The 15810-nt window shown below is 39.7% G+C and overlaps 1 protein-coding gene across 1 annotated transcript in view; it reads left to right on the top strand.

Annotated features, from left to right (window-relative positions):
• The first annotated feature begins 12470 nt into the window (after nt 1-12470).
• The window catches only part of MANBA (mannosidase beta), a 138568-nt gene continuing 135228 nt past the window's right edge, over nt 12471-15810 (top strand). Inside the window, exon 1 of the mRNA XM_017877083.1 lies at nt 12471-12782. Coding sequence (XP_017732572.1) covers nt 12606-12782 — 177 coding nt within the window. The 5' untranslated portion in view covers nt 12471-12605. The remainder of the gene's footprint in view (nt 12783-15810) is intronic.

The following is a 15810-nucleotide window of genomic DNA, read 5'->3' on the forward strand; positions in this document are numbered from 1 at the left end:
TGTAACATTTTAACTTTATAAATGGTTTAATTTTTCAACTTGTTGACTCTCTTGTAAATAACAATTAGCTTAAAACACAAACACATTGTATAGCTATACAAAATATTTTCTTTAAATTCTTATTCTATACACTATTTTCTATTTTAAAATTTTGTTTTTTCTTTTAAACATTTTATTTAAAACTAAGACACAAACACAAGCATTAACCTACAAAGTTAGTTCTACATAGTTCTAGTTCTACATAGGGCTAGTATCATCGATATCACTGTCTCCCACCTCCACATCTTGTTCCACTGTAAGGTCTTCAAGTGCAATAACACACATGGAGCTGTCACCTCCTATGATAACAATGCCTTCTTTTGGAATACCTCCTGAAGGACCTGCCTGGGACTGTTTTATAGTTAACTTTCTTTAAAAAAGTAAGTAGAAGTAGTATACTATAAAATAATTATAAAAAGTATAGTATAGCAAATACATAAACCAATAGCATAGTCACTTATTATTAAGTATTATGCACTGTATATAACTGTGTGCTATACTTTTATATGCATGGCAGCACAGTAGGTCTGTTTACACCAGCATCACCATAAACATGAGTAATGTGTTGCACCATGACATTACAATGGCTACAACCTCACTAGGCAATAGGAGTTTTTCTTCCCCATTGTAATTTTATGGAACCACCATTGTATATGTGATCTGTCATAGACCGAAATGTTGTCATGTGGCATATGACTGTATTTCCTTTCCTAGTCTTTGTGCATTAGCTAGGGTTTCCAGTACAATGGTGAAAAGGAGTTGTGATAGGACACCTTCTTGCCTCGTTCGTGATCTTAGCAATAAAGTTTTCTAGCTTCTCGCCATTAATTAATATGTTAGTTGTAGTTTTTTTATTTTACATTTTATAATGAAGTTGAGGGGTTCACTTCCATTTCTAGTTTGCTGAGAGTTTTTTTTTTTTTAAATCATGAATGGCTGTTAGATTTTGTCAAATGCTTTTTCTTCATTTTCTTCATCTATTGATATGATCATGTGTTTTTTTTCTTCTTTAGTCTGTTGGTATGATGCATTACATGAGTTGATTTTCAGATGTTGAACTAGCCTTGTATACCCAGAATGAATCCCACTTGGTCATAGTGTATAATTCTTTTTATATATTGTTGGATTCAATTTGCTAATTTTTTTGTTGAGAAATTTTTCATGTATGTTCCTGAGAGATATTGCTCAAGGTGCGTCTGTAGTTTTATTTTCTTGTAAATGTCTTTGTTTTATAATATGAGGGTAATATTGGCCCCATAGAATGAGGGTGTAGCAAGTATTGCCACTGCTTCTATCTTCTGGAAGAAATTGTAGAGAATTGGTATAATTTATTCCTTAAATGTTTGGTAGAATTGTCTAGCAAAACCTTCTGGCCTGGTGCTTTCTGTTTTGCAAGATTATCGATTACTGGCTCAATTTCTTTAATAGATATAGGCCTATTAAGATTGTCTATTTCTTCTTTTGTAAGTTTTCAGCAGACTGTCTTTCAAGGAATTGGCCATTTCATCTATGCTATCAAATTTGTGAACATAAATTTGCTCATAGTATTTATTTTTATCCTTTTAATGTCTGATTGGGATCTGTAGTGATGTTCCCTCTTTCATTTGCATTTGTTATATAAATAATTTGTGTCTTCTCTCTTATTTTCTTAGCCTGGCTAGAGGCTTATCAATTTTACTGATCTTTTTAAAAAGCCAGCATTTGGTTTTGTTGATTTTCTCTATTGATTTCCTGTTTTCTTGTAAAATTTTTTATTGAGGTAAAATATACGTAAGTAATTTACCATCTTTACCATTTTTAAGTGTAAAAGTCAGTAGCAATAAATGCATTCATATTTTTTCTAACCGCCTCCTTCCTGACACCTCTTTTCAATTTCATTATTTCTGTTTTAATTTTTATTATTCCTTTCCTTCTGCTTACTTTGGATTTAATTGGTCTTCTTTTCTAGCTTCCTAAGATGAAAATTTTGACTACTAATTTCAGATCTTTCTTTTTTCTTAATACAAGACTTGAATGCTGTAAATTTCTAAGCACTGCTTTGTGGGTCCCACACATTTTGACAAAATTGTTTTTTAATTAATGTTTAAAAAATTTTTAAATTTATCTTGAGATTTCTTTGTTGACTTGTGTGTTATCTGGAAGTGTGCTGTTTAATCATCTAGTCATTTGAGGTTTTCCAGCTTTCATTCTGTTATTGCTTTCTAGTTTAATTCCACTGTGGTTTGAGAGTGTACATTTTGTAATTCACATTCTTTTAAATTTGTTAAGGTGTAATTTATGGCCCAAAGTATGGTTTATTTCAGTGAATGTTCTATGTGACCTAGAGAAGAATGTGTATTCTGTTGTTGGATGAAATGGTCTATAGCTGTCAACTATACCCAGTTGATTGATGGTATTGTTGAGTTCAACTATGTCTTTACTGATTTCTTTTGCCTGCTAGATCTGTCTATTACTGACGGAGGGCTGTTGAAGTCTCCAAGTATATTATTAGATTTATCTTTCTCTTCTTACAGTTCTATCTGTTTTTGATTATTGTATTTTGAAGTTCTGTTATTAATTAAGCACATACGCATTCCGGATTGTAAGGTCTTTTGGGAGAACTGACCCACTTATCATTATGTATTGTCCCTCTGTATCCTGATAATTTTCTTTGCTCTGAAGTGTGCTTTCTCTGAAATTAATATAGCTACTCACTTTTTAAAAAATTAATGTAAGTGTGGTATATCTTTGTCCTTCTTTTAAGTTTTAATCTGGATGTGTCTTTATAATTAAAAGAGGTCACTTATAGAAAACAGATAGCTGGGTCTTATTGTTTTTATCTACTCTGAAAATTATCCTTTAACTGGTATATTTAGACCATTGATAGAGTTGGATTAATATCTATAACATCTGACAATAACCATATTTGTTACTGTCTTTTTATTTCAATAGCTTTTGGGGAACAGGTGATTTTTGGTTATATGGATAAGTTCTCTTTGTGAGATTTTGGTGCAACCATCACCTTGTTACTCTTTTCTGTTTGTTGCCCTTGTTCTTTGTTCCTATCTTTGTCTTCCACTCTTCTTCTGCCTTTTGTGGTTTTAACCGAACATTTTATATAATTCTATTTCTTAGCACATCAGTTGCATTCCTTTAAATTTTTTTTTTCACTGGTTGCCCTAGAGTTTGCAGTATATGTTTAGAGCGAATCCAAGTTCACTTAAACACATTTTTCCACTTTTATTTTAGATTCAGGAGGTATATGTGCAGGTTTGTTACAAGGGTATACTGTGTGATGTTGAGGTTTGGGCTTCTATTGATCCCATCACCCAGATAGTGAGCATAGTATGCAACAGGAAGTTTTTCAACCCTTGATACCCTCCCTTTTCTTCCCTCATTTTGGAGTCTGCACTGTCTATTATTCCCATCTTAATGTCTGTGTGAACTCAAGACTTAGCTCCCACTTATAAGTGAGAACATGTAACATTTGGTTTCCTGTTTCTGCATGAATTCACTTAGAATAACTGCCTCCAACTATATCCAAGTACTGCAAAGGACATTATTTCATTTTTTTTATGGCTGCATAGTATTCCGTGGTGTATATGTCACATTTTCTTTTTTTGAGACAGGGTCTTACTCTGTCACCCAGGCTGGAGTGTAGTGACGTGATCTTGGTTCACTGCAACTTCTGCCACCCAAGCTCAAGTGATCTGCCCACCTCAGCCTCTCAAGTAGCTGGGACTACAGGCACACACCACTATGCCCAGCTAATCAAAACAATTGTTTGTTTGTTTGTTTGTTTGTTTGTTGTAGAGATTGGGTTTTACCATGTTCCCCAGGCTGGTCTCAAACTCCTGAGCTCAAGCGATCAACTCGCCTCAACCTCTCAAAGTGCTGGGGTCACAGGCGTGAGCCACAGCACCCAGCCTTATGTACCACATTTTCTTTATCCAATCCACTATTGGTGGGCATTGTTGATGTTGATGGGCATTGATTCCATGTCTCTGCTATTGTGAATAGTGCTGGAATGAACATACGAGTGCATGTGTCTTTTTGGTAGAAAACTTTATTTTCCTTTGGGTATATACTCAGTAATGGAATTATTGGGTCAAATGAGAGTTCTATTTTTAGTTCTTTGAGACATCTCCAAACAGCTTTCCACAGAGGCTGTAGCTAATTTGCAATCCCTCCAACAGTGTATAAGCATTGCCTTTTCTCTGCCTCCTCACCGACATCTGTTTTTGACTTTTTAATAATAGCCATTCTGATTGGTGTGAGATGATATCTCATTGTAGTTTTGATTTGCATCTTTCTGGTGATTAGGTATGTTCAGCATTTTTTCATTTTTCTTGGCCACTTTTATGTCTTCTTTTGAGAAGTGCATGTCCACATTCTTTGCCCACTTTTTAATGGGGTTTTTTGTTTTCTTGTTGATTTGTTTAAATTCCTTATAGACTCTGGATATTAGTCCTTTTCAGAGACATAGTTTGCAAATTTTTTTTTCTAATTTTGTAGGCTATTTGTTTAGTCTGTTGAGAGTTTCTTTTGCTGAAGTTCTTCATTTTAATTAAGTCTAATTTGTCTATTTTTAAATTTTGTTGCATTTGCTTTTGGGGTCTTCATCATAGATTATTTGCCAGGACCAATGTCTAGAAGAGTATTTTCTAGGCCTTCTTCTAGCAATTTTTTTTTTTTTTTTTTTAATAGACACAAAGTCTCACCATGTTGCCGAGGCTGGTCTCAAATTCCTGGGCTCAAGCAATCCATCTGTCCTGGCCTCCCAAAGTACTGAGATTATATGCATGAGCCATCATGACTGGCCTCTTCTAGAATTTTTATAGTTTGAGGTCTTGCATGTAAGTCTTTAATCCATCTCTTGTTAATTTCTATATGTAACGGGAGGTATAGGTACAGTTTCATTCATCTGCATAGAGTTAGCCAATTTTCATAGCAACATTTATTGAATTGGGTGTCCTCTTCTTGTTATTTAGCTTTGCCAATTTTGTTAAAGATCAGTTGATTGTAGGTGTGTGGCTTTCAGGGTTCTCTATTCTGTTCCATTGGTCTATGTGTCTATTTTTGTACCAGTACCCTGCTGTTTTGTTTATTGTAGCCTTTTAGTATAGCTTGAAGTCAGGTACTGTGATGCCTCTGGTTTTGTTCTTTTGGGTTAGGATTGCCTTGGCTATCCAGGTTCCTTTGGGGGTTTTATTTAATTTTATTTTTTGAGGCAGAGTTTCACTCTTGTTGCCCAGGCTGGAGTGCAATGGCACAATCTCGGCTCACCACAACCTCCGCCTCCTGGATTCAAGCAATTCTCCTGTGACAGTCTCCTGAATAACTGGGATTACAGGCATGTGCCACCACGCCCAGCTAATTTTGTATTTTTAGTAGAGATGGGGTTTCTCCATGTTGGTCAGGCTGGTCTCGAACTCCTGACCTCAGGTGATCTGCCTGCCTCAGCCTCCCAAAGTGCTGGGATTACAGGCGTGAGCCACCGTGCCTGGCCTCATATGAGTTTTAGAATCATTTTTTCTTATTCTGTGAAAAATGAAGTTGGTAATTTGATAGGAATAGCATTGAATTTGCAGATTGCTTTGGGCAGTGTGGTCAAGTCCACTTTTCAATTAATTGATTTTAATTTTTATTTTTTTTGAGACAGGGTCTCACTCTGTCATGGAGTGCAATGACACAATCATGGCTTTGTTGCCCAAGGTGGTCTTGAACTCCTGGGCTCAAGCAGTCATCCCACCTCAACTTCCCCAAGTGTTGGGATTACAGGCATGGGTCACTGCACCTGCCCCTAAATCTGCTTTTATTTGTTTGTTTGTTTACTTATTTATTTATACATGGGCCACTGCACCTGGCTCTAAATCCACATTTATTTATTTATTTATTTATTTATGGAGATGGAGTTTCACTCTTTTTGCCCAGGCTGAAGTGCAATGGTGCTATCTCAGCTCACGGCAACCTCTGCCTGCCAGGTTTAAGCAATCCTCCTGCCTCAGCCTCCTGTGTAGCTGGGATTACAGGCTCGTGCTGCCACGCCCTGCTAATTTTTTATTTTTAGTAGAGACTAAACACCATGTTGGCCGGGGTGGTCTTGAACTTCTGACCTCAGGTGATCCACCTGCCTCAGCCTCCCAAAGTTCTGGGATTACAGGCACGAGCCACTGCGCCCAGCCTAAATCTGCTTTTGAATAGCACTGTACTGCTTCATTACTTTATAATAACAAAATATTCCTAATTCTTGTCTCATATCCCTTGTGTTATTGCTATCATTCATTTCACATTGTTGCTATTACTATTTTGAGCACACTGTTATAGGCTGGGTCAATAAATGATAAGAAAATAAGAGTTGCTTTTTCTTTTCTTTTTCTTTCTTTTGTTTTCTTTTTTTTCTTTTCTTTTTTTTTTTTTTTTTGTAGAGACAGGGTCTTGCTTTGTTGCCTAGGTTGATCTCAAACTCCTGGATTCAAGTGATCCTCCTGCTTTGGCCTCCCAAAGTGTTGGGATTACAGGCATGAACCACCATGCCTTGGCAAGAACAAGAGTTTTTGTTTGACCTTCACTTATTCCTTCTCTAATGCTCTTCTTTTCTTTTTGTGGATCTAATTTTCTATTTTCTATACTATTTTCTTCTCTTGGAAGAACTTCTAACATTCTTTGCAAGGCAGGTCTATTGGCAATAAATTATTTTAATTTTTGTTTGTCTGAGAAAGTCTTTAATTCTCCTTCACTTTTGAGAAATAATTTTGCAGAGTATAGAATTGTAGGTTGGTGCACGTTTTCCTTGCAAGTCTCTAAATATTTTACTCTACTCTCCTCTTGTTTGCATGGCTTCTGAGGAGAAGTTGGCTATAATTTCTATCTTTGCTTCTCTATACATAAGTTGCTTTCTTCCCTCTGGCCTCTTTCAAGATTTTTTTAAAATCTTTGATTTGAATATGATAGGCCCAGGTGTAGTTTTTTGGGCACTTATCCTGCTTGATGTACTTGGAGCTTCCTGGATCTGTGACTTTGTGTCTGACATTAATTTGGGGGAAATTCTCAGTCATTATTACTTCAAATATATCTTCTGTTCCTTTCTGTCTTCTCCTTTTAGGTCTCTATTCATATATATTATATTGTAAACCAAAAATAAAATTCTTAGCCCTGCAATTGACTGATGGACCCTCCCCTCAGCCAAGGGCATTCCAAAGTTAACCTGAAAAGCTAGTTCAGGTCTTAATGGAAGTGGGGGTCAGACATGCCTCATTATACCCTTCTTCCTTTGGAATTCAGGCATACCTGCCAGCATTAACATTAAAACAGAGACCTTAAGACTCATAGAAGACTCTTTAAGTCTGATAAGAAATATTCCCTTCTATTGATTCTGTCTGCATAATGAGAACCTTGGTCTCCACAACCCCTTATCTTAACCCAGACATTCCCCTTTATTAATTATAGGTTTTTAGACAATAACTTAACTCCTTCAACCAATTTCCAATGAACAAAATTCCTGAATCCATCTATGACCTGGAAGCCCCCACTTCAAATTTTCTTACCTTTCTGGACCAAATCAATGTACGTCTTACATGTATTGATTGATGTCTTATGTCTCCCCAAAATAAATAAAACCAAGCTGTGTAGCCTTGGGCAACCCTGGGCACGTGCTCTCTGGGCTGTATCTCAGGCCATTGGTCATTTATATTTGGCTCAGAATAAATCTCTTCGAATATTTATAGAGTTTGACTCTTTTCATGACAGTATCTTTTGTAGTTGTCCCCCAGTTCTTGGATACTCTGTTCATTCCTTTTTCCGTACATTTTTCTCTGCTTTTCGGTTTTGAAAGTTTCTGTTGACATACCCTCAAGCTCAGAGATTCTTTCCTCAGCCATGTTCCATCTACTAATAAGCCATTCTTCATTTCCGTTATGGTGCTTTTCATCACTAGCATTTCTTATTCTTTTTTAGAATTTCCATGTCTCTGCTTACATTACCCATCTGTTTTTGTATGTTGTGTAAATTTTTCATTAAAGCCCTCAGCATATTAATCAGTTATTTTAAATTCCTGGACTGATAATTCCGACATTCCCCCCATATCTGAGTTTGGTTTTGGCATTTGCTTTGTCTTTCCAAGTTGTATCTTTGGCTTTATAAATTTTTGTTGAAAGCCATACATGAGATCCTGGGTGACATTGCCATAAATAGGCCTTCAGTGATGTGTTGGAAAGGCGTTGGGAGAGGGAAAATGGTCTATTGTCCTCTGATTAGGGGTCTCAGTCATCTAGTGAGCCCAGTCCCCTGGACTGTGAACTTCACAGTGTTTCTCAGCTATGTTTCAACCCCTTAGATGGGGCAGAATGTCTATAGAGGGCTGGAGTTGGGTATTTTCCTTCCCCCAGGCTGGTGAGGCTCTGACAAAACCCCAGTTGCTTCAGCTCTGGTAAAATTGTTTCTTTTGAGAATGGGTCTTGTTAAGAAACACAGAATCTCTAGCACATTCAGAATAGTTACTTTCCTCCTCCCTTGCAGGAAACATGAGAGGATTTTTCTTCAATCTTCACTATGAGAGCTTTGTAGAGCTCCTGGAGGAAAACTTAACAAAAGTACAGCTGCTCCCCTAAGACTGGGTCCCCTTGGAGTTTTTAACTCTCACATTCGTGCATATTGGTCCTCCAGTAATTTGTCAATTATAGTACAGGTCTTCCTACTCCGTACTGGTTCCCACTGAGATTTCAGCTATGGGACAATGGTTGGGGGGTAGTGTGTGATCTAGTCAGGTAAGTTGTGATTGCCTGTGTCTACCTGTCTACATCTCTAATTTTGGGGGCAGTAGTTTGCCCTGTGACCTCACTTCGTTGACTCAGCTAAGAAGAGTTGTCTATTTTCAATTTGTGCAGCTTTTACTTATTTTAGGATAGAGTGATGACTTCCAAGGTCCTTATATGCCAGGCCAGAAACTGGAAATCTATTATTGTTTTGACCCATGCATTATTTAGGAATATTAACATTCCGAATAAATGGGTTTGGTTTATCCTTTTTCATTTCTTATTTCTAATTTTATTGCATTACGATAAGAGAATGCTGCTTTCCATGCTAGCAATTTTTTGGAATTTGTTGATATTTTCTCTGTGGCTCCGTATGTTGTCAATTTTTTTCAGTGTTGTGTATGACTTAAAATAGAATGTATCAGGTGCAGTGAGGTCTTTAAGCCATTAGGTAAAAGGCTTTAATTGTATGGTTCATAACTCAAGTTCTGTAGTCCACAACCTGATCACTATTCCTCATCCTCACCCCTAGATGACCCAATAACATTGACAATGATATTAAAATACAAATTTTCTTTTTCCATTTAAGTCACTGAGAGCTAACTTTCCTTCTGTTTCCAGAAATGTTACAATGTAACAAACAGGCAAACTTCTCATGAATTTTAAACACAGTTTAAACACAGTTCAATTTAAAATTTTAGTCTCATATCCAACTCAAACATTTATTTCCCCCATCCATCTAGTTCAGAATTAACCTGTGGCTGGTGGACACCAGTGGAGAAGGCGGGTGGTTTCTTTTCACAACCCTCCCCTCTCTCCAATGCTTCTGGGCCTCCCTTCCTTCTCAGGTTGGTTGCAATGCCTAATGAGGGATGGTATAGGTTCTTCTTTGGAGACTTCTTCAGGGAAATACTCTACTGCACAGTTTGCTGACGTAGGCCATGTGTCCTGTAGTTGACTTCTTGGACTCTCTTGGGTAGAGTCCCATTATACTGGCTCAAGCCTGGTTACTTCCTACGGTGTCCTCTTGGTTTATAGGAAAGTCACGCATATGCATCCTTGACACACCAAATTCTAGTGGTATACATAGTTCCCACTACCTTCTCTCTTTGTTCTAACATTTGGGGCTTCAAACTCTGGAGAAGTATGTCAAACCTTTGGGCAGGATACTTATGTCCTATCATCCCCAGTCCTGGGGTTTAATCAGACACTAAGAGTCTAAAGGAAAATGTCCACTCCACATCTCATTACTCTCTCATTTTCTTTCCCTTATTATAACTTCTGTAATATATCATGGGATTGGAATATCCTTGGCCATGGTGTTCTAATGAGTTTACCAATTTTATATGTTTAGATATGAAGGAAGTGTTGTCATATAGCAAAGGGCCTAACTACCTCCATTGGCCTGTTGTGACAGGATACTGACCCTATACATCATTTAACCACTGTAGGCATTATTTATCTTTTTAAACCAGGGAACTATCACTTGTTCTAAATAATTCAAGCTTTGGGAAGCATCAAATGAAATGATCAAAATGAAATCTGTTTATACAGTGTAAGTTAAAGATATCCATAACAATTTTAAACATTGCATTTGGTATCGTGACTCTCTAAATAAGGTTTATTCTTCCAGAAAATCATGGACAAAAATTATCCTATAAGAAAATGAAAACATCATGTCATCTGTGCCAATTCCAATTTTAGGAAGAGTACTTATTAGGGCTTTGATTATTCTTTGGTGTTCTCTGTTGTCAAAGTGAAGTAACATAAATGATGTTATGCTTACATCCTGGAATTAAAGGAGGAATGAGAATCTTCTATTATTGTTTTTCTAAAAATTATATTTCTTATTTCTTAATACAACAGAATATATCCATATATATCATCAAGGATGAATCTTCCTCTCATTTGGCTTAATGAAATATCTGGGAGTTATGAAAAAATTCCTTTGCTGCTCTTGTTGCCATAAACCTTGTGTTATCAGTGTTACACAGACCATGGCTAGCCATTTAATGCCATGAATTATGGCATATAATTTGAATTGAGAGCTTTGTTCCTATCAAAGGTAAAAATGCTTCTGGAGTGAGTGAGGAAGGCTTTGAAGCAGTGAGTGAGAGAGTTTCCCCTGTAATATCATTGGGCTCTGACAGCAGGACCTTGAAGAGGAGGGTTCTAATCCTGTCTGCCACTGTGTGACAGGCAAGTCACCTGATCTCCTTTTTTTTTTTTTTTCCAGTCTCTCTCTATAGCCCAGGCTGGAGTGCAGTGGCACCATCTCGGCTTACTGCAACCTCTGCCTCCTGGGTTTAAGCGAGTCTCCTGCCTCAGTTTCCCGAGCAGCTACAACTACAGGCACATGCCACCAGGCGCCCAGCTAATTTTTGTATTTTTAATAGAGACAGGGTTTCACCATGTTGGTCAGGCTGGTCTCGAACTCCTGACCTCAAGTGATCCACCCGCCTCGGCCTCCCAGAAGTGCTGGGATTACAGAGGTGAGCCGTGGCGACTGGCCCTGATATCTTTGAACTCGGTTCCCTCATCTGTAAGCCAGCGGCTTGGGCTGGATAATCCGTATGTCCTTTAAGCCAAGATATTCAGGACTTGTAAATAATGCTGACTTTGCAAAGTAAGATATTGTCCGGTGCCTGCAGAATCAGGCAATTCCAAGGCCATTATAAGGCAAAACAAAGCTCAGATTTGAAGAGAGAAAATTTCTTTTCAAGGACTTCTTCCGAAGCATAAATATAAGGCAGATAACGTCAACACAGGAGAAAGGCAGTCTATGCAATGTAAAATTCCCTCTTAACTTCTGGGATCACTGTTACATCCTATTGAACGAATGGGACTCAGGTAGGCCATTTGACTACAACACCCGAAATTAAGTCCTTGGTATTTCTTGGGTACTCTGGCATTGTTAGGGACGATCACATATGTTAACTCATTTTATACTTAAAGCAACTTGAAAACTTCAAGAAACGGAGATGGAGATTTTGCGGCTTGCCCAAGTCCCACAGCTAGTGAGTGCAGAGGATTTTAAACTCAGTTGTGCACCTAGTGCGGGTTCCAGAACCTCAGAAACCTCCGTGGGGCTTTATGAAACATAAGGACGTAGGCCGCTAGTAACAATAGCTAACGTGAGGGCCAGGCTCCCTGCTGCATGCTGTATGCTGCATGCTGTAGTCGCATTTTCTTGGTTAGCCCTCAGAACAACCTTGTGACTGCTAGGTACTGTGAGGTACTGCTAGTACTTGTTTACTCTTTGAAGGGAGGGGTAGGCTCTGAGACCCGCGAGCTGAGCTGCAGGGGGGTGAGTGTTACGCTACCAGGTAGATGAGGGTCTGTGTAAATTTGGGGGAAGGGAAGTGGTGGGTTGTCTCCCAGTTTCGGTTCTTTGAAGGAGAGAGGGGCCTCTCCAGTTGTGGTCTCCACGTACAGTCGGTCTCTGATCTCCCAAGGCTTTGTGCCACTTCGCGTCCAAGGATCTTTATGTCCCAGTTAGCGTGCAAGGTTCTTGCCTCCAGTTGTATGTACTGAGGCGGCGGGAAGGAGCACTGAAGGAGGGCTCAGACCGCAATGCCCCCCAGCCTGTAGCTATTCTCGGGGGCTGAAACTACCGCAGCCGCGACGCCGGACTTCCAGCGGGGGCTGGCGCAGGCTCCTTGTTCTCCTGCAGCCCGCGGCGGCGCCTGTAGGGTGCTCAGCTGACCTGGGGGCGGGGCCGGGGCGGGGACCTAAAGCCTCTGCTCCTTCCGAGTGGGTGAGTGGGTTCCCCCGCCGGTCTCTTGCCCCGCTGCCTTTCGATCCTTCCACATCTCTGTGGCGCGAGCTCCCAAGATGCGCCTCCACTTGATCGTGCTGCTCGCGCTGTGCGGTACAGGCACCACCGCCGCGGCGCTTAGCTACAGCTTGCGGGGAAACTGGAGCATCTGCAATGGGAACGGCTCGCTGGAGCTGCCCGGCGCGGTCCCAGGCTGCGTGCACAGCGCCTTGTTCCAGCAGGGCCTGATCCAGGTACGGCATGCGGCCGACCCGTAGCGAGCCTGCGCCCGACTTCCTCTGGGTGCTGAGAGGGGCCCAGGAACCGCCTGGCAGCCCCCAGCTCTGGGCCATTCTTGTCGGTTTGGCAGTAACTTCCCCTTTGCATCTTGTGATCTGAGGGGTGAAATGCCCAGGCTATGGGGTACGGGCTTGACGGAGACTGAGCGACGGACCCATGTTGGGACATCAGTAACTCTGGAAAGCGGAAGTTTAGATAGAGGAACAGTGTTGCTACTAGCAGTTTATTTACTGCAGTCGTTCTCGACTGAAGCGTGTATACAAAGGGCATGCTGTCACTGACAAGCATAAGGTCGGGAATTACTGTCTTTACTATCTGCACGCTACAGGGGACAACAGCGTTTTGCTAAGTAAGGGTTAACTCTATTGAGTAATGTCTCGGTTTTTTATTTTCGCTTTTAAGCGTCAGGGAGTCAGATTTGGGATTGATGCAGCACAGACGCTGTGGAGAATGACCTACAAGAGTAAAGTTGGGTTTGTCAGTGCTAGTGTGGCTAATAACGGGTAAATAATTTTTAAGGCTAACTTGGTGATGAACAAAGGTGCTGTTTCCTCTCAGGGCGTGTGTGTGTGTGTGTGTGTGTGTATCTCAATGGAGTCTCCAATTTACAGACTACTTGTGGGGGACGTTTTCCTGTTTGGCTGCCTCTGCGCATAGGTTTGCAAACTGACTTCCATCCTCCAACTGCTTTTGCTGTTCCCTCTTGCACAGCGTTCCCACGTGTTGCCTTTACATGGGACAAGATGTGCTTGTAATTGATCTACTTGTGGGATGCATACATTGTCCAATCCTCATAACAACTCTATATAGTAAGTGTTCATATCTGAATTTTATGGATAATATGGAATAATGGAACACAGAGAAATTAGGAAGGTGACCAATATCATACAGCAACTAAATGGAAAGAAATGGAATTCTAACCCAGGTCAACGCCATAGCCTGGTATCTATACTATGTGGTATGCTTACTTTGGTTTTTTGAAAATCATGTTTTTGAAGCACTGTGGTTGACTTTCAGGAGCACCATTCTAAGTTTATTTCCATGACAAGGTGGTCACCTGGAGTTATGCAAAATTTCTGACCTGGTACTTAGTCGTTTTTTTTTGTTTTTTTGTTTTTTGTTTTTTCCTGAGATGTGTATCAGAAAGGAGGTGAATGTTGTAAATGACATTGACCATAGTCCAATGTATTTTTATAGTAAATCATTCCCAAACTTCAGTACTTTATTTTTAGTTGACAAACTGCTTGTGATACAGAACACAGTTGACCACAGTACACTCTGAGTCTTCACTTATATCTGCTTTGAGAATGCCTCTGTTTATTTTGTAGGGTTCCTCCTTGCCTCATTTTACTGAAATAATTAAGCCAATGGGTGCTGGTATGTTGGCTCAAGCCGGTTATTCCAGAGCATTGGGAGGCCAAGGGGGGAGGATCTGTTGAGTCCAGTAGTTCAAGACCAGTGTGGCCAACACAGAAAGAGTCTATGAGGCCGAGGTGGGAAAATTTCTTGAGGCCAAGAGTTCAAGACCAGCATGGCCTAGAGATTCTATCTCTACCAAAATAAATAAATAAATAAACAAACAAATAAATAAATAAATATTAAGCCAATGCGAAATAAAGAGTAAGTCAGTAAGTCAGTAAGTCAGATTATTGTACCATATTACAGAGCTAAGAAACAATGCTTGGTTACTACAGATACTTAATGAAAATGAATTTGCTCATAGTATGAAATAACTTCCTCATAGGAACAATTTGAAGAGATTTCTTAAATCTCTTCATAAATTCTTAGAAAAACCTTGAGGTTTCAGTCAGGTGGATATGGGTCTCGTATGGCAGTGGGATGAGAAATGAGAAGGCTTTTGGGGCTTAAGAAACACAAGGCCTATTGAAAATAATCATCAGGCTGGGCACAGTGGCTCATGCCTGTAATCCCAGCACTTTGGGAGGCAGAGATAGGTGGAGTTTAAGACCAGTCTGGGCAATCTGGCGAGACCCTGTCTCTATAAAAAATTTAAAAATTAACTGGGTGTGGTGGCATGCACCTGTGGTCCTAGCTACTAGGGAGGCTGAGGTGGGAGGATTGCTTGAGCCCAGGAGGCTGAGGCTGCAGTGAGCCGTGATCTGTACTCCAACCTGGGCAACAGAGTGACACCCTGTCTCAAAAAAAAAAAAAAAAGTAAAGAAATAATCGTCAACATCAGATCAGTATCGTTATTTGGTAATGTGAGACTGTTATCCTACCTGCTTTATTGTAACATCCCTTTTTGGTGTTGGCATCAGGAAATAGTCTATGGTTTATAGTAGACAGTGGGCCAAATATTGTGTTTGTATAAGAACTTGAAACATATATTGGTGATATCATTCATTTATTTATTTATTCACCTAGTTAATTATCTCATATTTATTTCGTACCTCTGATGTGGCAGGCACTATTCTAAGTACCTGAAATCGAGTGGTAAAGAAAACAAAGTCCTTTCCCTAATGGATATTCTAGTGGAGGAGATAGACACATACCAAATTCATAAATAATGTTATGGCAGGTGACGCATTGAAGAAAAATTGAGCAGGTTAAAGGAAGAGACAGTGAAGGCTGGTTGGAAAGCATTGCTATTTTTAAAAAAGTGGTTCAAGATAGGTATTTTGATGAGGTGACTTAAACAAAAAGACCTGTCTGAAAAGGTCACTTTTAAGGAGAAGTGCATTTCCAGCAAAGAGGAAAAACACAGGAGTGGGGAAGAGAGAGGCCCTGAGGCAGGAATGAGCTTGACAAGTTTCAGGAATAGTCAGCAGGCCAGTGTGGCTAGAGACCTGTGAACAGAGGGAAGGAGAGGAGTTCAAAGTCTAGGGCAGATCATGAAGGGCTGTGAGCCATAGGAAGCACTTTGCCTTTTATTCTCTATGTGATGGGAAGTTATTGGGGGCTTTGAGCTTAGAGTAGCATGATTAGATTTGCCTTTTTCAAGGTCACTCTGTTGTGTGAAGG

This window comes from Rhinopithecus bieti, unplaced genomic scaffold, assembly GCF_001698545.2.
Source record: "Rhinopithecus bieti isolate Rb0 unplaced genomic scaffold, ASM169854v2 scaffold_9690, whole genome shotgun sequence".
NCBI lineage: Eukaryota > Metazoa > Chordata > Mammalia > Primates > Cercopithecidae > Rhinopithecus > Rhinopithecus bieti.